At 43.6% G+C, this 20945-nt stretch overlaps 1 protein-coding gene across 1 annotated transcript; it reads right to left on the bottom strand.

The window, feature by feature from the left end:
* Window positions 1-5765: 5765 nt before the first annotated feature.
* On the bottom strand, window positions 5766-20588 carry LOC120105583. The gene is made up of 2 exons (XM_039118165.1): window positions 19799-20588; window positions 5766-5800 (listed from the first exon to the last, which is right to left on the bottom strand). Exons 1-2 carry the CDS (start codon window positions 20586-20588, stop codon window positions 5766-5768), a joined length of 825 nt encoding a protein of 274 aa, XP_038974093.1.
* Window positions 20589-20945: the final 357 nt, after the last annotated feature.

The following is a 20945-nucleotide window of genomic DNA, read 5'->3' as shown; positions in this document are numbered from 1 at the left end:
CTCCTCCCCGAATTCTTTTCTCCTCTTTTGAATCTTCTTCCACATGAAAACTTTTCCATCTCAAGTATATCTCATGGAGCCATGAGCTGTATATTGGTGAATACTATATTTTAGAAATTATGTATCGATTTACTTAGAGGTATATATTGGATTATTGTTGGGTATTGATAAGTGCTAAATAATGCATAAATTAATATCTTATTCATAGCACTTATCATTATTTTAATCACATATTTTATAAATTCAACTAAAAAAAATTATGTTACCTTCATCATTGCATTTTAATAAATTATTAAAGATAATTCGAGTTTTACTGATTAAACCTAATGAATGCAGGTCAAGTTAAACTTATTTGGGATGATCCCTGAACCCAAATCGTATGCAGCCCCGCAAATCAAGACCCTCTCAGATTCATCCCAATTTCCTTGTTTCTTTCCCATATTTGGCTCAACAAAACTTCCCTGCGTCACATCTTAGTCATCTAATTCTCTTCCCACACATGCTCCCAGCCAAATAGAATTAATTCTATCTTCCCGGCCAAACCAAATTAGAATCCTCAAACAAGCCATGCTATCATGCAAATCCCCCTTCATTCCATCTCATCTTGTTCCGAGTCCATCCCACACTCCAGCCTTCATTCGGACCCAAAACGGAACCAAGGAACAAAGCCACAGTTCTAGATTAACTCCAAAAAAAATATTCTTTTGTGACTCCTCCCATCCATCCAAACCACCCACGGATAAGCCCCAGATTCATGCAAACATATTCCCCAGCGTCTACGTCCTCTTCCCATCGTATCTTTATCCCGGATCTCCCAGCTCTCATCTCGTCCATGGATCCCACGATCTCCACATCCACGGATCCCGTCCAGCCAATGGAAACATCCGCCAGCCATCCCGTCTTCCTCCCAGCCAAATCAAGCCAACCCGCGACGGATTCCTTCCACGTCACGTCCACAGACCAAGCTCCCCTGTTTTAGAACCGTTCCCAGCTGCTTATACAACTCATTCTTATCCCTTTTCTTCCACGATTCAACCTCATCATTTTCTCTGAATCTTCCGGCTTCATCCCCTGTTTTCCAGCTGCTAGCCAAGTTCCAACTTTCTCTTCGTTCGCAAGATCAACTCCTTCCGATTCTTCTCGATGGATAAGCTCCCAGCCATCAGCCGAGAACACCATCTCATGTTTGTTCGGACTGGTCCCAAGCTTCACGGAATAGAACCGAATCCCCTGCATCCTCTCGTTCCGGATCAACTCCATTTAGCCGCGTCCAGCTTCTCCTCCGCGTTGAAATATGATATCTTCCGGCTTGATCGATCCCAACGTCCCAAGCTCTCCCATTTCCTCCCCGTGTCCGAATCTAAGCCCTCTCTATCCTTCTCCGAATCTCCCAACCAAATTCCAGCAGATCCAGCTTCTTCCGGATCACTCCACCATCCACGGATTCCTCCGCATTCCCCCTGCTTCGAAATAGAGTTACAGCTTCCAGCAAACGTACGCGTCTTCCATCCAAATCTTTTCCGAGTTTCCTCATCCCCTGTTCCGAGTTCTCCCCTGCTTCACCGGAACAAAGCCCAAGTCTTCCCATCGCGAGTTTCATTTCAACTGCCAGCCGAATCCCGAATTCCTCCCACGCATCTCGGCATGCCAGATTGACTCAACGAGATAAGCACCTCATGCGATCGGGATGAATCTTCCACATGCCTTCGAGCCATGCTTCCCAGGAATAGAACAAAGCCGGGAGTCTCATCTCTGGCATCGGTGGACTCCGACTTTCATGTCCGGATTGGATCTTCTCCCCATTTCGATCACGTCCACGGAACAAAAGCGATTCCTCTGCATTTATCTTCTCATTATATTCGAGCGAGGATAACAGGAGTCAGGAGTCTATAAAAAGGAAGAGTTATTCTCCTGGAAGGGGCAGCTCTTTTCTGATCCGAAGAAGTCTGTGGCTTGTTCATCAGGGAGTTCCAACAGAAGGGAGGAGAGAATTAGGGAAGGAAGGAAAGAAGAGATGGAAGCCTTCAGCGTTGCCGCTACCACCTTCCATACCATGCAGGGCTGATTTCTTCTCCAGGGCTGGATGCAGCCCTAACAAAGGGACACGGATTTTATATTTTATTTTATATTCTTGGGGTTGTACGAACTTATTGTTTTCAATGGATATCTTCTTTTGAATCATATTTAATTTCTGTGATTTTAAGTATGATGTTCGTACAACTGTTCTTCATGATCACTAAGTAAATATAAGATAGTCCATGCTTAGGAAAGATGCAGTGTCCTGCCACATTAGTTTTAGGGCAGACATTTCATGCCGACCGAAGATGGAGTATTCCCAAATTACTTTTGTAAATTTCTATTTAAATGCTTATTAGGCTTGTAGCCAATTTGCATGTTAATCCAAGAATAGATTAAAATACAATTAACCCTTGTTCCGATATTAGTGGTGAATTCCTTGCCCTAGGTTCCCTCAAACTGATAACATTTTAATTGCATTTTTTATTAAATTTCTTAGTTTAATTTTCTTCACAAACTCTTCCTTTTAATTTTTTTTAAAAAAAATAACTGTACCCCAATCTCTGTGGATCGATACCCGTAATCACTATCCTACCAGATACGTGCTATTGCATGGTCTTTGAAGTTGACTATCAGGTATGTATTAAAGAAGCTTATAGTATATATCAGAAATCCGTCGAGTATGTATCATCTAGACATATATATGTACTAGTGAACATGAGGCCCTCGGTCTTTGGAGGCAGGGATTGTGATGGCTTACTTGTCCTACTAAAAATTTGGTTGGACAGGAACGCCGGTCTGTTTGAGGGGAGGAGGATGTCACCGAGGATGGTGGTGGATAGAGCAGTGATATATGCGAGGGAGGTTTTGATGGCTGCCGATGTGTTTTCTTTTGGGATAGCTAGGGACACCTGGGGTACTCGTCATGCTGTTTCAACGTCCCGATTTGCCATTATTTCTTGGGTACCCCCATCCCTTGGCTATATCAAAGTTAACTTCGACGGCAGTAGGTCAGTGGATGGTGTGACTGGAGGGGTTGGTTTTGTGATCAGGGACCATCTTGGTAGGATGATAGCAGCAGGAGGTCGGCGTACGCCTAGACTTACGGTAGTGGAGGCTGAGCTGAGGGCAGCCTGGGAGGGTATATCCTATGCGAAGCTGGTACTTGGTGCCGAGCGGGTGTACCTCGTGGGAGAATCCTCCATGGTGATTGATTGGATCCGAGGGGAGGATAGGTTTGGCGATGGTCATCCCCTTATCCGGGGGATTCGCAGGATAGCTCAGATGTTGGGTGGCTTTCGGGCAGCACACGCGTTTAGGGAGGCGAACAGTGTAGCAGACTGGGTTGCCTCCTATGTCGCCCGTCATTCCGGAGATTTTATTTGGACGTCTACTTCAGATGTTTCCTATCCTTTGTCTTTTTTACTTTCCCGTGATTTGGCAGAATGTACTTACGTTCGAGTTATATGATATGAGTAGCCGTTTTCACCAAAAAAAAAAAACATGATATTTTGAAAATTGTCAATTTGCCTAGATGTGTATTGATTTTTCTAAAGATTTATATTAGATTGCTATTGGATATGAATCAGAGAAGCTTAAAGTATGCATCAAAAATTTATCGAATATATATCACCTGAATATGTATTATGTACTGGTGAACACGATGTTTTATAAACTGTGTAACAATTTGCTTAAATATATATTGATTTACTGTACGGTATATATTAGGTCACATTTAGGTATGTATTAAGAAAGCTTAAAGTATGTAGCAGAAATTCATCGAATGTGCATCACCTAGACATATGTTGTCTACTAGTAAACAAGATATTTTGAAAACTATCAATCTGCTTGGAGGTGCATATAGGTTGTTGGATGATTAATTTGTTAGATGTATAACATATGACCTTGTAATATATACTAGTGAATACAATCCATGACCATGAGGAAAGGACTTCATATTTTGGAGGAAAAGAAAGAAATTCAGAGAGGAAGAGGAAGACCTCACAAACAGATAGAAGAACGGCTTGAGGAGGAAGAAGAGAAGGATACCGATAGACCATTCTTCACATATTTCCTATCCCACTTTGACTATTCGATCTCTACTTTAAGATGGATGCGATAAGATATATGGTAAGAAAGGAAGATCGCTCCATATGATCTCCTTTGATGCCAACGTCAGGTGATTTTTGATCCAATCCCACAAATTGTTGGAAATGATTAATACGTTTTGCATATTTGCATTACTCCCACTAATAAGTCATAAAAACTTGAAAATTGAATTTGCACCAAAGATAGATCTCCATTTATTTTAAAGGTACATCAGATAAATTAACTAATACGAGTATAGATACATCCATGAAAATCTAAAAATAAAATATTCAAAAATTGAATAGAAAGATTTATTGAAGAATTCCATAACATTAGATGGTGCTCAAGGACGAGCAGAACCTTATAAATATTGGAACCAAAAATATTTGGGTTCCAAAGAAACTTGTATAATTCTTAGAGCTAACCCTTTTGGACCCAAGAGAGTTTGGGTACCAAATTCTAATGAGTACTTTTAATTTTTGTATATATGTTTGAAATCTCAAAGCAAGGAGGATAGATGGTTCTTAGATAGTGCTTGCTCAAGGCATATGATCGGAGATGAATCAAAATTCACAACACTAGCACCTAAAGATGGAGGATACGTTACATTTGGAGACAATAGTAAAGAAAAAAATATTGGTATTGGTAGTATCGGTAAAAGTCCTTCTCCTATTATTAATAATGTTTTACTTGTTGAAGGTTTAAAGCATAATTTTTTAAGTAGTAGTCAACTATGTGATAAAGAAAATAAAGTTATATTTGAGCATACTCATTGCACTATAGAAAGTATCAAAGATAACAAGACTTTATTTGTTGCATATAGACATTAAAATGTTTACATTGTTGATCTTAAAGATATGTCTTCTTTTAACGTCAAATGTTTTTCGGTTATAAATGATAATAGTTTCTTATGGCATAGAAGACTTGCTCATGCTAATATGGATTTGATCTCAAAACTTTCAAAACGAGAGCTAGTTATTGGTCTTCCAAAAATCAAATTTGAAAAGGATAAATTATGTGATGCATGTCAAAAAGAAAAAGAAATAAAGACATCTTTCGAATCTAAGAATATTGTCTCTACCTCTAGACATTTACAATTATTGTATATGGATTTATTTGGTCCTACAAGGACTCTTAGTCTTGGTGGAAAACGATATGCATTTCTCATTGTTGATGATTTTTCTAGATTTACTTGGGTTCTTTTTCTTGCCCATAAAGATGAAGCTTTTCATGTTTTTACAAAACTTTGTAAAAAAAGTTCAAAATGAAAAAATGTTTTCTCATTTCTAGTATTAGAAGTGATCATGGTAGAGAATTTGAAAACAAAGATTTTGAAAGTTTTTGTAATGAATATGGAATAAACCATAACTTCTCGGCTCCTAGAACTCCTCAACAAAATAGTGCAATTGAGAGAAAAAATAGGACTCTTGAAGAGATGGCTAGGACCATGCTTTATGAAAATGATTTACTAAAATATTTTTGGACCAAAGCCATTAACACCACTTGTTATATCATAAATCGAGGCATAATAAGGCCTATTCTTAAGAAAACTCCTTATGAGCTTTGAAAAGGAAGAAAGCCAAATATTGGTTATTTTCATGCATTTTATTGTAAATGCTCTATTTTAAATAATAATAAAAATATTTTAGGTAAATTTGATGCTAATTATCGGATGAAGCTATTTTTCTTGGATATTCTACATTTAGCAAGGCATATAGAGTTTTCAATAAAAGAACACTTGTAGTGGAAGAATCTATGCATGTTGTATTTGATGAATCTAACAATGTTTCTTCCAAGAATGTTGCAAGTGATGATGATAATATCGATATCGAGAAAAGTCTAGAAAAAGTAACCATCCAAGATGAAGAAAAAGAAACTAAATGATAATCCACAAGAGAAAAGCTCGAGTGTGAATCAAAAAGATGATGGCACAAAAGATGATCTTCAACTCTTACCAAAAGAATGGAGATATGCTCACAACTATCCAAAAGATGGGAGGCAAAATGGATCGTCCTACTCTGGCATGGAGTCACCTAATTACGGCCGAGCAAGCCCCACCAAGAGCCAGGCAGACCTCGGCCCCGCCAAGAGCCTGGCCGACCTCGGACCCTTTGAAGGCCGAGCCGACCTCGACTAGAGGCCCGGCCGATCTCAGCCCGCCAAAGGTCGAGCCGACCTCGCCAAGCATATGTTGCGGCCTTTAAGCCTGTCCGACCTCGTCCGCATCCAAACCTGCACATACGCCCACACCCACACATGTGGCCGGACATCCCAACCTAGCCAACCCCCTTCTACGAACCATTGCTTGCTGGCCACACCATGGCGCGCCAACCAAGGGTCGTACCCTGCCATACCTGCCAAGGGCCATACCCCACTGCACCTGCCAACAAACGCCATCTCCAGCTATTGGCCAGCTAATCATATCTCAGCCCGAGATTTCAGGTAACGGCTGTCACCGTCACCCAAAAAAGGGATAGAAAAAGGCCCTCGGTAAGTAGTTACAAGCTATTATAAGTGTCTACAAGCCATTACAAGCTATTTTGAGCTACAAGAGGCCATCAAAAGTACTCAGAAAGCTCTCCTCCAAAAAAGGCCCGGCTAATTTAGCCATCGGAGGGCCTTCGCTGAAATTTCCGTCCAAGGCTTTATGGAGGTATCCTGGAGTGCAGGAGGCGGCCCTTCTTCTCCATCCCGGCTGACGTCTCCTCGCCTTCTTTCGGTGTGGTCACCCTCAGGCCAGATTTCAACCACAATATCTGGCGCTAAAGGAAGGGCCTGAGTAGTGGTCATGAGGTTGAGGAGTCAAGGAGCTTCTAATGCATCGAGGCGTCAGGCACCAACTTTCGGCCACTCGCTCCAAAGCCCACCACCTACGGCACTGGTGAATCAAATTTTTCAGGTCCAGCTAGAGCAGTTTAGCCTGCTTGTCGAGCAAGTCCAAACACTCACCGCGGCCGTTCAAGGCCCGTAGCAGGTGGGAGCCCAATATGCACCCCCTCTTCGCAAGCGATGTCCTTAGAGGGTTAGCTGCCTGTCGATCACGGCCGGGCACGCGCGCCTTGAGAAAGTACTGTAAAGTTAAACTTTCTCGTGGTCCGGAACCGCTGAGTCTACAATGCCGCTCTTGGCCGACTAAGGCTGAACGCCCTCCGAGCTGTGGTCTCTACCTACCACTTACTCGTGCGGTTCCCCACAAGCCGAGCTCAACCCGAAAGAAGAAGAGGTTCCTGGACAGCATCGAATCCTATATGTTGATGACTCCTCAACCTCGGAGGGCAGTGGCGCATGCCTCACCCTCACCAGCCTGGAGGAAATCGGTGGAAGCCATCAAGAATACAATGACGTCCCGGTCCGAGCTCCGAGGCACCCTACAGAGTTGACTACGAGCCCAAGAGGCTCCCTCGACCGCAAGTAATGACGTCCCAGTCCGAGCTCTGGGGCACCCTGTAGAGTCAACCGCGAGCCTAAAAGGCTTCCTCGATCGCAGGTACAATGACATCCCGGTTCGAGCTCCGAGTCATCTTGCAAAGTTGACTGCGAGCCGAAGAGGCTCCCTCGACCGTAGTTACAATGACGTCCCGATCTGAGCTCCGGGGCATCCTGCAGAGTCGACCGCAAGCCCAATAGAGTCCCTCGACCGCAGGTAATGACGTCCCGACCAGAGGGCAAGGCGCCCTGCAGAGTCGACCGCGAGCCCAAGAGGCTCCCTCGACTGCAGGTAATGACGTTTTGGTCCGAGCTCCAGGGTGCCCTACATAGTTGACCATGAGCCCAAGAAGCTCCCTCGACTGCAGGTACAATGACATTCCGGTCCGAACTCTGAGGCACCCTATAGAGTCGATCGCGAGCCCAAGAGGCTCCCTCGATCGCAGAAAATGACATTTTGATCCGAGCTTTGGGGCGCTCTGTAGAGTCGACCGCAAGCCCAAGAGGCTTCCTCGACCGCAGGCACAATGACGTCCTAGTTTGAGCTCCGGGGCGTCCTATAGTGTCGACCACGAGCCCAAGAGGCTTCCTCGACTGCAGGTATAATGACATCTCGATCTGAGCTTCGGGGTGCCCTGCAGCATCGACCGTGAGCCCAAGAGGCTTCCTCGATTGTAGGTACAATGATGTCCCGATCCGAGCTTTGGGGCGCCTTGCAGTGTCGACCGTGAGCCCAAGAGGCTCCCTCGATCGTAGGTAATGACGTGTCGACCAGAAGGCGAGGCGCCCTGCAGAGTTGACCACGAGCCCAAGAGGCTCCCTCGACCGTAGGTAATGATGTCTTGGCCAGACGGCGGGGCACCCTGAAGAGTCAACTGTGAGTCCAAGAGGCTTCCTCGACCGCAGGTATAATGATGTCCTGGTCTGAGCTCCGAGGCTCCCTCCAGCGTCAACCACGAGCCAAAGAGGCTCCCTCAGCCGTAGGTACAATGACGTCCCGATCCAAGCTCCGAGGTGCCCTATAGCGTCGACCGCAAGCCCAAGAGGCTCCCTCAGCCGCAAGTAGAATGACATCCCGGTCCGAGCTCCGAGACGCCTTGCAGTGTCGACCGCGAGCCCAAGAGGCTCGCTCGACTGCAGGCATAATGACGTCCCGGTCCGAGCTCTGGGGCACCCTACAGTGTCGACCACAAGCCCAAGAGGCTCTCTCGACTGCAGGTACAATGTGTTAGATGTATGCCCTAGAAGCCAATTTGGCTGACACATTGTTGATTCTAGGGACATAATTTTGTACTTGACTATTTATTATTGAATAAATAAAAGGCATCTTTTTCATTCATATTGTTTATGTGTCTATGAATCGTCCAAGAAATTAATAAGATGATGATACATATTCTCAAGAGTTGAGAATTTGAGCCATGTATCATTGGTGATTAATTTCTAAATGCTCCTGATCAAAGGATCATCACGAGGACGGTGATCGATCCGATCAGTGCACAGATCACTCTCCTTCTGGATGGACGAGACTTGAGTCCACAGTGTAGGGACACTGAAGTGATAGTGCAGGTGCTTGTTAGAGAACAAGGGTACTGAGCGTGACCAATACAAGAAGTCACTTGGATGTCTATCCACTCGTCAGTGACTTGCTTGATGTTGCAGTAGTGTGACTGGTCCTTTGACCTGCGGCGCTTCGGCTACTCACAGTGAGGTTATTGTAGTTTGACTGCACACATACATGGTCTCTAGCCATATGGGTCCATGCAGTGTAGATTGGCTGCAGTAAGTTCACTGTAGGAGTAGGGTATGCACCTATATGGAATCTATCGACCTTGATAGATAAGGAGAGATCCTATGTGATTTATAAGACTGAGTTCGTAAGACCTCGGCCGGGGCAGTATGCACAGTGGACAAAGAGTTTTTTCACTATCGAACTCGAGTCGAATAAATCTTGACATATGACAGACGATGGGGTTTGACGAGTTGTCCATGACCTCCGTCCTGTAGGGATCCACGATAGTAGGACTGTATCACATGTTAACTGCACCTAGAGGTTCATCATTCCATTCTGCTGGGTAGCCACTACATGCTGCTAGGTGTCACTGGTGGATGGTGGGACTCATAGGGATTATCTTGATAATCGATAAACCTTAATGAGTTGAGTTGGAATCGTTCCAACCCATTGAAAGGAGTTTTCAATGATATAGTGATAGAGATCACAATATATCTCACTACCAGTCAGAATAGAACCTATGGGGTCACACACACTAGAAGTATTGACCGATCCGATGGTTGAAATCGTGATTAGGAATCACAAGAAATCAATTTGATTGATAAGAAGTTGAAGAAGAACAAAGGAAATTAATTAATTAGACTTAAACACAAATCCTACTTCGGGTAGGATTCCTAGAGTCCTAATTGGATTAGGGCTGGGAATCCTAGTTGGAGTAGGACTGGAATTCCTACTTGGAATAGGATTCCTAAAATCCTAATGAGATTAGGAGTTTTGAATTAAAATTGGATTCCTACTTGGAGTAGGATTCCTAGAAATCCTAATTGGATTAGGACTAAAATTAAATACATCCTAATTAGATTAGGATTCCTTAAGTCTAAATTAATTATTAATCTAATGAATCAACATGACTCCTAATTGGATTAGGATTGAAGAGTTCAATTGAGTCATGGTTCATTCAAGTCCTAATTGGATTAGGACTAGCATAGATTGAACCCAATTTGGCTAATCCTAATTGGATTGGGATTAAACCATAAGAGAGGCACCCAATCCTCTTTGGAAGAGGATTAGGGCATCACAAAAAGGAGGGTTCACACCCCTCCTCCTCTCCTTGTGTGCGGCATGAAGAGAGGGGCCGGCGCCCCCCTTCCCTCTTAGGCAATATGTCTAGGGCTCCTAGATTGTAGGAGCCCTAGATGGCTTTATAAGGAGGCATGAGGCCGGCGCCCTAGCTAAGAGCTCTCTTCCTCCTCTTGCTGCCGCCACCAGCCCCTCTCCTCTCTTGGTTCAGCCGCAAGCAAAGGGAGAGCAAAGTCCAAGCGTTGGCTTCATCCTCTTCCTCCAATCCTTCTTCCAACGCAGGGAAAAGAAAGAAGGCTGCAGAAGCTGTGTTCTTCTTCCTTGAGTTCCTTCTTCTTCTTCCTCCTCTCAAGCACTTTCAAGAGTTGAAAGAAAGAGAAGAGATCAGCCATCAAAGGAGTCTTTGCAAGGGAGCTAGCACCCCGGGAAGACAAGAAAGCTTTGATCGGTTCTCTACTTCGTGTGGATACCCGTAGAGGCCGGACGTTTGAACGGCTTCAAACGAACCCTCTTCCAAAACCACGAATTCAGATTCGCGGTGATCATCTACCCGCGCAAGGTGAAGATTTGATCTTCCTATTAGTTCTAAAAGTTTTAATTCTTACCTAATTACGAAAGGTCTCGAAACAAGCGTTCATGCGATGAACGTCGAACCCGTGCATGCCGATTCCGCTGCCATCTGAAAATTTTTGAAATATCAGCGGCATGGGCGGGTTCCCAACAGTGGTATCAGAGCCTAGGCTTCGTAGATTAAGGTAAGAATTAAATATCTAAAGGCATATTAGATCTGAAAATTAAATGATCATGCATGCTGAAAAATTCTGCATGCAGATTTTTCAGGGGTGCTGATTTTTACATGCTGATTTTTATGTGATAAAAAGATGATTCTAATTGCATTGTTAATGGGATTACAAAGTTTAGAATCATGATTAGCATGATCAGCGACCTATGTCATGATATAATCAGTTAAGTTTCAGATCTGAAAATTATAATTGTAGCATACGGTGATGATCATAGGATTCAACCCCTTTTGGTATCAAATGTAATGACCTGCGATGTGATCTGCGATGTCATGTAATTTTTCAGATGCTTGCATGCATCTTATTTGATGTTTTGAGAGGCCTGCGTGCCTCCTAAAAGGAGATGTAAATTATTTTTATTTTTATTTTACATCTGGTTGTATTTCTGTGATGTGATGTACATCAACGATCAAGTTGAAGCAAAGGCATGAGATGAAAGGTGATCTAAGCGGTTGATGGCGATGGGATCAAGAGTTGATCAAGGATCGAATCAAGGAAGCTTGGATCCAATTCAAGAGTTGAAGACCACTTGATCGATTGATGTGCATGTGCTTGTAATACGACCTGATTAGAATCCATGATCATCACCTAGTTAAAGTTTAGCTTTAATTATTGCCGCGATTATAACTGCCTGCAATGCGCCGTTTGCATGTGATGTGAATGAGAGTCGGGTAGATAGGTCTACATGTGATGTAGCAAACCCAATTGAGACCTAAATCAAAACCTCCTCAATCAAGTCGAGAGTGAACCGACATGAGCAAGTCATATTAGATTAATTGATCTAATTGGTGTCTAGGAAAGCATGAAAGGTGGTTACTTAATTAGGACCTTACTCTCTGAGTAAGGGGAGCCTCCCACCTGCTTACCTGGCCAATTGTTCGATTACCTCTTATGAAAGGCTCAAGTTGCAAACACTAAGACCTGATTAACCAATATTAAGTCAATAGGTCTTCCACTGTAGTAGAGCTGCTAAGGCCTTTCTGATGTTGACTTGTCTCGGCTGGATACAGTGGTCAAGTTGCATTGGGGGGCTGGACCTCTCTATAGACATGAGATGTTGTAGGGTAAAGGTGGGGTTGGGCACCAATAACTGTTAGGTGAGGACCCAATGACGACTTTATTCCTACGGTTATACGGTGGGTCTGACTTAACTAAGAAATGAGACCAATAACTGTTAGGTGAGGTCTTCATGGCTTAGAGACCAAGTTGCACTGCAACATGCTTGAGAAGCATTGTACAAGAGTTGTACACTCATCCATCTATGTGTCACCAATAACTGTTAGGTGAGGTGGCATGTAAATTGGTGGGACCGCAGTACCCACTAGAAACCCTAGTCGTGTGGGATTTCCGTTTTCCTACCAGGGGAGTGTGAGGAATTCGAGAAAATAGTGGGAGTCACATTTGTTCTAAAAGACCTTAGGACAGATTAGGATCAAGTACAAAAGTCTAACTAAGAATCTTTACTCTCTGCAGATACAATGTCGGCTTCAAACCCTTTGACCCGTATTCTTGAGACCAACCGACTGACCGGAACCAATTACAAGGACTGGCTTAGAAATCTCAAAATAGTTTTGGACTGTGAGAAGATAGGCTATATACTTGATTCAGATATCCCCACATTACCAGTACGTCCCACTGATGTTCAGCGTGAGATGCATAAAAAGTGGTTGGACGATGACATTAGAGTAAAATGCTATATGATGGCATCTATGTCTAATGAACTCCAATGCCAGCATGAAAATATAAAGACTGCTAGGGACATACTGGCACACCTACAAGAGTTGTATGGTGAGCAGAGTCGCACAGCTCGTTTTGAAGTGTCCAAGAGGCTTTTCAAAGCGAAGATGCGCGAAGGGCAGTCTGTCCATGATCACGGTCTGACCATGATCAAGGACCTAGAGGAGCTTGAGAAGCTCGGTATGGACATGCACAAGGAATTGCAAGTGGATTTGATCCTACAGTCACTTCCTGATTCATTTGGTCAGTTTATAGTAAACTACCACATGAATAAGATTGAATGCACTAAGACTGAACTAATCAACATGTTGGTAACTGCTGAGGGAGCCTTGAAAGGTTCAAGGGGCAATGTCCTCGCTGCTGAGTTGACTTCTGGTTCCAAGAGAAAGTCTACTTGGAAGAAAAGGAAGCCTACAAAGAAGCAGAAGAAAGACAAGAAGCCAAAGAAGGAAGTTCAAAAGAAAAAAGGCTAACAACAAAGAAAAATATTTCCACTGCAATGTCGAAGGCCACTGGAAGAGAAACTGTCCTTCATACCTCGAGAGCCTAAAGAACAAGAAAGGTGACACACCTTCAGAAGGTATAGACTTGCTCATTATTGAAACTAATCTAACGGTTTCTTCTACTTCTAGTTGGGTTATAGATTCTGGTTCTAGTGCTCATTTGTGCACTACTATGCAGGGTCTAAAGGAAAGTAGAAGGCTGGCGGAAGGTGCGGTAACCCTTCGGGTTGGCAACGGGGCAAAAGTTGCTGCTGTGGCTGTGGGCACCTACCATCTGCGACTACCGTCTGGATTTAGTTTAATACTTAGAGACTGCTATTATGTACCTGTTGCTAGCAGAAATTTGATTTCTGTTTCATGTCTAGCACAGGAAGGTCATGTTTTTACATTTGACAAAGACTGCTGTTCTATTTATTTGAGAAATAAAATAGTCGCACGTGGTTTTATGATTGACAGTCTCTACCATTTACATATGGATGTATCTGTGAATGTTACCGAGCAAGATGTGAGTGCCAAAGGATCCAAAAGATCCAGAGATGAGATAAACCAAAGATATTTGTGGCACCTCAGACTTGGCCATATTGGAGAAGATAGAATGAACAAAATGGATAAAGATGGGCTCTTAGGCTCATTGACTTCCGAGTCATATCCAGTTTGCGAGTCCTGTCTTCAAGGAAAGATGGCCAGACTACCCTTTGTAGGACATGGGGAGAGGACCACTGAAATACTTACCCTAGTACATACAGATGTATGTGGCCCATTCGATGTGCTAGCCAGGGGACGTTATTCTTACTTCATTACCTTTACCGATGATTATTCACGGTATGGGTATGTGTATCTTATGAGACACAAGTCTGAATCCTTTGAAAAGTTCAAAGAGTTCAAGAATGAAGTAGAAAAACAAACTGGAAAACCTCTTAAGGCTCTTCGATCAGATCGAGGAGGAGAATACCTTAGTGGGGAATTTCGGGACTATCTCAAAGAAAACGGCATAGTCTCACAATGGACACCTCCGGGTACACCTCAACTCAACGGGGTGTCAGAGAGGAGAAATCGGACCCTATTGGATATGGTCAGGTCCATGATGAGCTTCACTGATTTACCTATGTTCCTTTGGGGAGATGCCTTACTCACAGCAATTTATTTATTGAATAGAGTTCCCTCTAAATCCGTTCCTACCACACCGTATGAGATATGGCATGGTAAGAAACCAAGTCTGGGTCATCTCAAGATTTGGGGATGTCCGGCCCACGTCAAGCGACTACAAGCGGACAAGTTAGAGGCTAGGACCATAAGTGCTCGTTTTATAGGATATCCTAAAGAGTCATTAGGATACAATTTTTACGTCTCAGAGGATCACAATGTGTTTGTGAGCCGTCATGCCATCTTCTTGGAAAATCAGTTTATCCTTGATAGAGGCAGTGGGAGGAAAATTGAGCTTGAAGAGAAAGTCTCTGAAAAGCAACGAGTCATGGATCCTATAGAACCTATTCATAAGGAGCCAGTACACGATGTCCCTCAACCACCTCGTAGATCTAGTAGAGTCTCCCATCCTCCCGATAGATACTTAGGTATACTTGAAGAGGATACTGAGGAAATGTTCCTAGTGGGAGATAGGGATCACATACAGGATCCCAAAACATACAACGAGGCGATATCTGATATCGATTCCGAGAAATGGCTGGAAGCTATGAAGTCAGAGATAGACTCCATGCATTCCAACCAAGTCTGGACCTTAGTAGATCCACCAGAAGGTATTGTACCTATTGGATGCAAATGGATCTACAAAAGGAAGATAGGTTCGGATGGAAAGGTAGAGACCTATAAGGCAAGGCTTGTGGCGAAAGGGTATAGTCAGCGCGAAGGCATTGACTATCAGGAGACCTTTTCACCTGTAGCCATGCTAAAATCCATCCGAACATTGCTTGCCATTGCAGCATTTCATGATTATGAAATCTGGCAGATGGATGTGAAAACTGCTTTCCTGAATGGATATCTTGATGAAGATATCTATATGGAACAGCCTTTGGGTTTCACTTCCAGTGATGGAGATCACAAGGTCTGCAAGCTGCAAAGGTCCATCTATGGACTAAAGCAAGCCTCTCGGAGTTGGAACACTCGTTTCGATGATGCAATCAAAACGTTTGATTTCATCAAAAACGAGGAGGAACCATGTGTTTATAAAAAGGTTAGTGGGAGTGCTGTCGCTTTTCTCGTACTATACGTAGATGACATTCTCCTGATTGGGAATGATATTCCCATGCTAACCTCGGTCAAGGTCTGGTTGTCAAAAGAATTCTCCATGAAAGACCTTGGGGAAGCATCCTATATTTTGGGAATAAAGGTCTATAGAGATAGATCTAAAAGGATGCTTGGCCTGTCACAGAAAATGTACATAGAGGAGGTGCTGAAGAGGTTCAGCATGGAAAACTCCAAGAGGGGTCTCTTACCCCTAAGGCATGGAATTCATCTCTCCAAGAAGATGTGCCCCAACACATCTGAGGAGATTCAACGCATGAGCAAGATTCCTTATGCATCGGCAATAGGAAGCCTCATGTATGCCATGCTATGTACACGACCTGATATAGCTCTTGCTGTGAGTGTCACAAGCAGATATCAGTCGAATCCAGGTGAAGAACACTGGACAGCTGTGAAGAATATTCTTAAGTACTTGAGAAGAACTAAAGATTTATTCTTAGTTTTTGGAGGATCATCAGAGTTAAAGGTAGAAGGGTACACAGATTCAGACTTCATGACTGATGTCGATGACAGGAAGTCAACATCTGGATACGTGTTCTTGTGCAATGGTGGTACGGTGAATTGGAAGAGTTCTAAACAACCGATCATTGCTGATTCGACTATGGAAGCCGAATACATCGCCGCCTCTGAAGCTGCTAAGGAAGGCTTCTGGTTCAAGAAATTCATTGCAGAGCTGGATGTGATGACATCAGATGCCATAACACTCTACTGCGATAACAATGGCGCCATAGCCCTTGCTAAGGAGCCAAGGTCTCATCAGAAGTCTAAGCATATAGAGCGGCGCTTTCACCTCATACGCGACTATGTGGAGAAGAAATATGTAGAGGTGCAGAGAGTAGACTCCGCGGATAACGTGGCAGACCCTTTCACTAAGCAGCTGAGTCAGCAAAAGACTGAAGCCCACCTTGAGAAGATGGGCCAAAGATATATGACCAATTGGCTTTAGTGCAAGTGGGAGATTGTTAGATGTATGCCCTAGAAGCCAATTTGGCTGACACATTGTTGATTCTAGGGACATAATTTTGTACTTGACTATTTATTATTGAATAAATAAAAGGCATCTTTTTCATTCATATTGTTTATGTGTCTATGAATCGTCCAAGAAATTAATAAGATGATGATACATATTCTCAAGAGTTGAGAATTTGAGCCATGTATCATTGGTGATTAATTTCTAAATGCTCCTGATCAAAGGATCATCACGAGGACGGTGATCGATCCGATCAGTGCACAGATCACTCTCCTTCTGGATGGACGAGACTTGAGTCCACAGTGTAGGGACACTGAAGTGATAGTGCAGGTGCTTGTTAGAGAACAAGGGTACTGAGCGTGACCAATATAAGAAGTCACTTGGATGTCTATCCACTCGTCAGTGACTTGCTTGATGTTGCAGTAGTGTGACTGGTCCTTTGACCTGCGGCGCTTCGGCTACTCACAGTGAGGTTATTGTAGTTTGACTGCACACATACATGGTCTCTAGCCATATGGGTCCATGCAGTGTAGATTGGCTGCAGTAAGTTCACTGTAGGAGTAGGGTATGCACCTATATGGAATCTATCGACCTTGATAGATAAGGAGAGATCCTATGTGATTTATAAGACTGAGTTCGTAAGACCTCGGCCGGGGCAGTATGCACAGTGGAGAAAGAGTTTTTTCACTATCGAACTCGAGTCGAATAAATCTTGACATATGACAGACGATGGGGTTTGACGAGTTGTCCATGACCTCCGTCCTGTAGGGATCCACGATAGTAGGACTGTATCACATGTTAACTGCACCTAGAGGTTCATCATTCCATTCTGCTGGGTAGCCACTACATGCTGCTAGGTGTCACTGGTGGATGGTGGGACTCATAGGGATTATCTTGATGATCGATAAACCCTAATGAGTTGAGTTGGAATCGTTCCAACCCATTGAAAGGAGTTTTCAATGATATAGTGATAGAGATCACAATATATCTCACTACCAGTCAGAATAGAACCTATGGGGTCACACACACTAGAAGTATTGACCGATCCGATGGTTGAAATCGTGATTAGGAATCACAAGAAATCAATTTGATTGATAAGAAGTTGAAGAAGAACAAAGGGAATTAATTAATTAGACTTAAACATAAATCCTACTTCGGGTAGGATTCCTAGAGTCCTAATTGGATTAGGGCTGGGAATCCTAGTTGGAGTAGGACTGGAATTCCTACTTGGAATAGGATTCCTAAAATCCTAATGAGATTAGGAGTTTTGAATTAAAATTGGATTCCTACTTGGAGTAGGATTCCTAGAAATCCTAATTGGATTAGGACTAAAATTAAATACATCCTAATTGGATTAGGATTCCTTAAGTCTAAATTAATTATTAATCTAATGAATCAACATGACTCCTAATTGGATTAGGATTGAAGAGTTCAATTGAGTCATGGTTCATTCAAGTCCTAATTGGATTAGGACTAGCATAGATTGAACCCAATTTGGCTAATCCTAATTGGATTGGGATTAAACCATAAGAGAGGCACCCAATCCTCTTTGGAAGAGGATTAGGGCATCACAAGAAGGAGGGTTCACACCCCTCCTCCTCTCCTTGTGTGCGGCATGAAGAGAGGGGCCGGCGCCCCCCTTCCCTCTTAGGCAATATGTCTAGGGCTCCTAGATTGTAGGAGCCCTAGATGGCTTTATAAGGAGGCATGAGGCCGGCGCCCTAGCTAAGAGCTCTCTTCCTCCTCTTGCTGCCGCCACCAGCCCCTCTCCTCTCTTGGTTCAGCCGCAAGCAAAGGGAGAGCAAAGTCCAAGCGTTGGCTTCATCCTCTTCCTCCAATCCTTCTTCCAACGCAGGGAAAAGAAAGAAGGCTGCAGAAGCTGTGTTCTTCTTCCTTGAGTTCCTTCTTCTTCTTCCTCCTCTCAAGCACTTTCAAGAGTTGAAAGAAAGAGAAGAGATCAGCCATCAAAGGAGTCTTTGCAAGGGAGCTAGCACCCCGGGAAGACAAGAAAGCTTTGATCGGTTCTCTACTTCGTGTGGATACCCGTAGAGGCCGGACGTTTGAACGGCTTCAAACGAACCCTCTTCCAAAACCACGAATTCAGATTCGCGGTGATCATCTACCCGCGCAAGGTGAAGATTTGATCTTCCTATTAGTTCTAAAAGTTTTAATTCTTACCTAATTACGAAAGGTCTCGAAACAAGCGTTCATGCGATGAACGTCGAACCCGTGCATGCCGATTCCGCTGCCATCTGAAAATTTTTGAAATATCAGCGGCATGGGCGGGTTCCCAACACAATGACATCTTGGTGCGAGCTCCGAGGCACCCTGTAGTGTCGATCGCGAGCCCAAGAAACTCCTTCGACCACAGGTAATGATGTCCCGGCTAGAGGGCGGGGCACCTTGCAGTGTCGACCGCAAGCCCAAGAGGCTCCCTCGACTACAGGTAATGAAGTTTCAGCCAGAGGGCGGGGCACTCTGCAGAGTTGACCACGAGCCCAAGAGGCTCCCTCAACCGCAGGAGCCTGCAATGACGTCCCGGTCCAAGCTTCGATGCGCTCTGTAGTGTCGATCGCGAGCCCAAGAGGCTCCCTCGACCATAGGTACAATGACGTCTCGGTTCGAGCTCCGAGGCACTCTGCAGAGTCGACTGCGAGCCCAAGAGGCTCCCTCGACTGTAGGTAATGACATCCCGATCCGAGCTCTGAGGTGCCCTGCAGTGTCAACGGCGAGCCCAAGAAGCTTCCTCGACCATAAGTAATGATGTTCCAGCCAGAGGGCGAGGTGCTCTGCAGAGTCGAGCGCGACATGTAGTTCAAGAGTAGATTATACTTCTTTCAAACTAATTCATAACACTCTTCAAATCAAAGTCGTCTTGTCTGACCAATTTCAAATAATTCTATTCACCACATTTTCTCTGCACATTCTGATTTAAACCTTAACATACCCGTGTCAAGTCTAGATTTTTTTTTTTCCTAGAATTACTTGCTTATTTGGTACATTCATTATTATGTCTTAATCCATGTGAACACTTTCAAAATTTAAAAGTTCATATTCTTCTTTTGACAATTAATCAAAAAATGTTATGTAACTATTTAATCTTTTCTAGCAGCATAATGAGTTGTCTAACAAAGAGCAGTGGGCATGGCAAAACAATAAATAAAAATAAATATTGGGACTAGATTAATACCTGTCGTCAACACATCAGAAGCCTGTGCATCTTGTTGTGTAAGTGCAAATACTCTTCCTTGAGTCTTTGGCCCCTGGCTTCCTTCCAATGCTTGAGTAGATCTATTCTCGTTTCTTTGTGGGCAGTCTGCAATTTTATGACCTATCTTACCGCATCTAAAGCAGGCACCGGTTTTCCAATGGCAATTCTTGTCAGCATGAGCTTTACCACATCTAGAACATTTATTGATATTCATCTGCTTAGGGTTGTCACTCGTAGATTTCTTGTTTGAACTTTCAGCGTTTTCATTGCTCTGCCCCTGGAAGTCATTTGACCTGTTCCTCTTCTTTTGATTTCTTTCCTTTTCCAACCGTTCATCATTAACTTCTCTTTCAATTATTAAAGCCTTATTTACCACAGCTGCATAGGTAGTCAATTCATAAGGTACCACTTGTTTTCTAATATCAGTCTTTAATCCCATCTCAAATTTATGCGCTCGATCTAGCTCATCCTCGACTAACTTTGGAACAAATTTAGCTAGCTCGGTAAATTTAGCTTCATATTCTGCAACAGTCATATTTCTCTGCTTTAGATGAATAAACTCCTGCTCTTTCTGTGTCCTTACACTCCGAGGAAAATACTTATCATAAAATGCTCCTCGAAATTTTTCCCAAGTGAGTGGCTCCCTATCCTGCTCATATTTATGTTCCAACATCCGCCACCAGTTGAATGCCTCACCTTGCATCATGTATGATGCAAACAAAATCTTTTCATCATCCTGGCATCTCAAGACAGCAAATGCTTTTTCCATCTCTGTAAGCCAATTGTCTGCTTCCAACGGTTCTGTAGTCTCCTTGAAAGCTGGAGGAGCCAGCCTCTTAAATTCAGCTATACTACTACGCTGTTCACACTGTTCCCCTCGTCCTTGCTGTGGTTGTGTCTGGGGCAACTGCGCTTGTTGTTGGAGCAACTGCTATTGCACCTGTTGTTGCATCTGCATAAGGCCCACTATGGTCTGCATAACCTGGCCTAGGCCCGACTCTTGTCCTGTCTGAGTATCACTAGCAGGATTGACGACTCTCTCCTGCTGAGGGGTGTTACCAACTTGTTGGGGTGTACTGTCATTTTGCGGGTTGGGTGCCTTATTAGTAGCTCTGCGAGTAGTCTT

Source organism: Phoenix dactylifera, unplaced genomic scaffold (genome assembly GCF_009389715.1).
Source record: "Phoenix dactylifera cultivar Barhee BC4 unplaced genomic scaffold, palm_55x_up_171113_PBpolish2nd_filt_p 000315F, whole genome shotgun sequence".
In the NCBI taxonomy this organism is placed as follows: domain Eukaryota; kingdom Viridiplantae; phylum Streptophyta; class Magnoliopsida; order Arecales; family Arecaceae; genus Phoenix; species Phoenix dactylifera.
The sequence above is the reverse complement of the archived record's forward strand: the minus strand, read 5'-3'. Positions and strand labels throughout refer to the sequence as shown.

What these genes read in the sequence shown, in the direction of transcription:
- LOC120105583 (XM_039118165.1), bottom strand. Translation starts at nt 20,588, where the DNA reads ATGGAAAAAGCATTTGCTGTCTTGAGATGCCAGGATGATGAAAAGATT. An exon ending in TTCTGATGTGTTGACGACAG is followed by an intron (nt 5,801 to 19,798) that starts GTATTAATCTAG and finishes TGCTAAATGTAG; the next exon opens with AATATCCAAGAAAAATAGCT.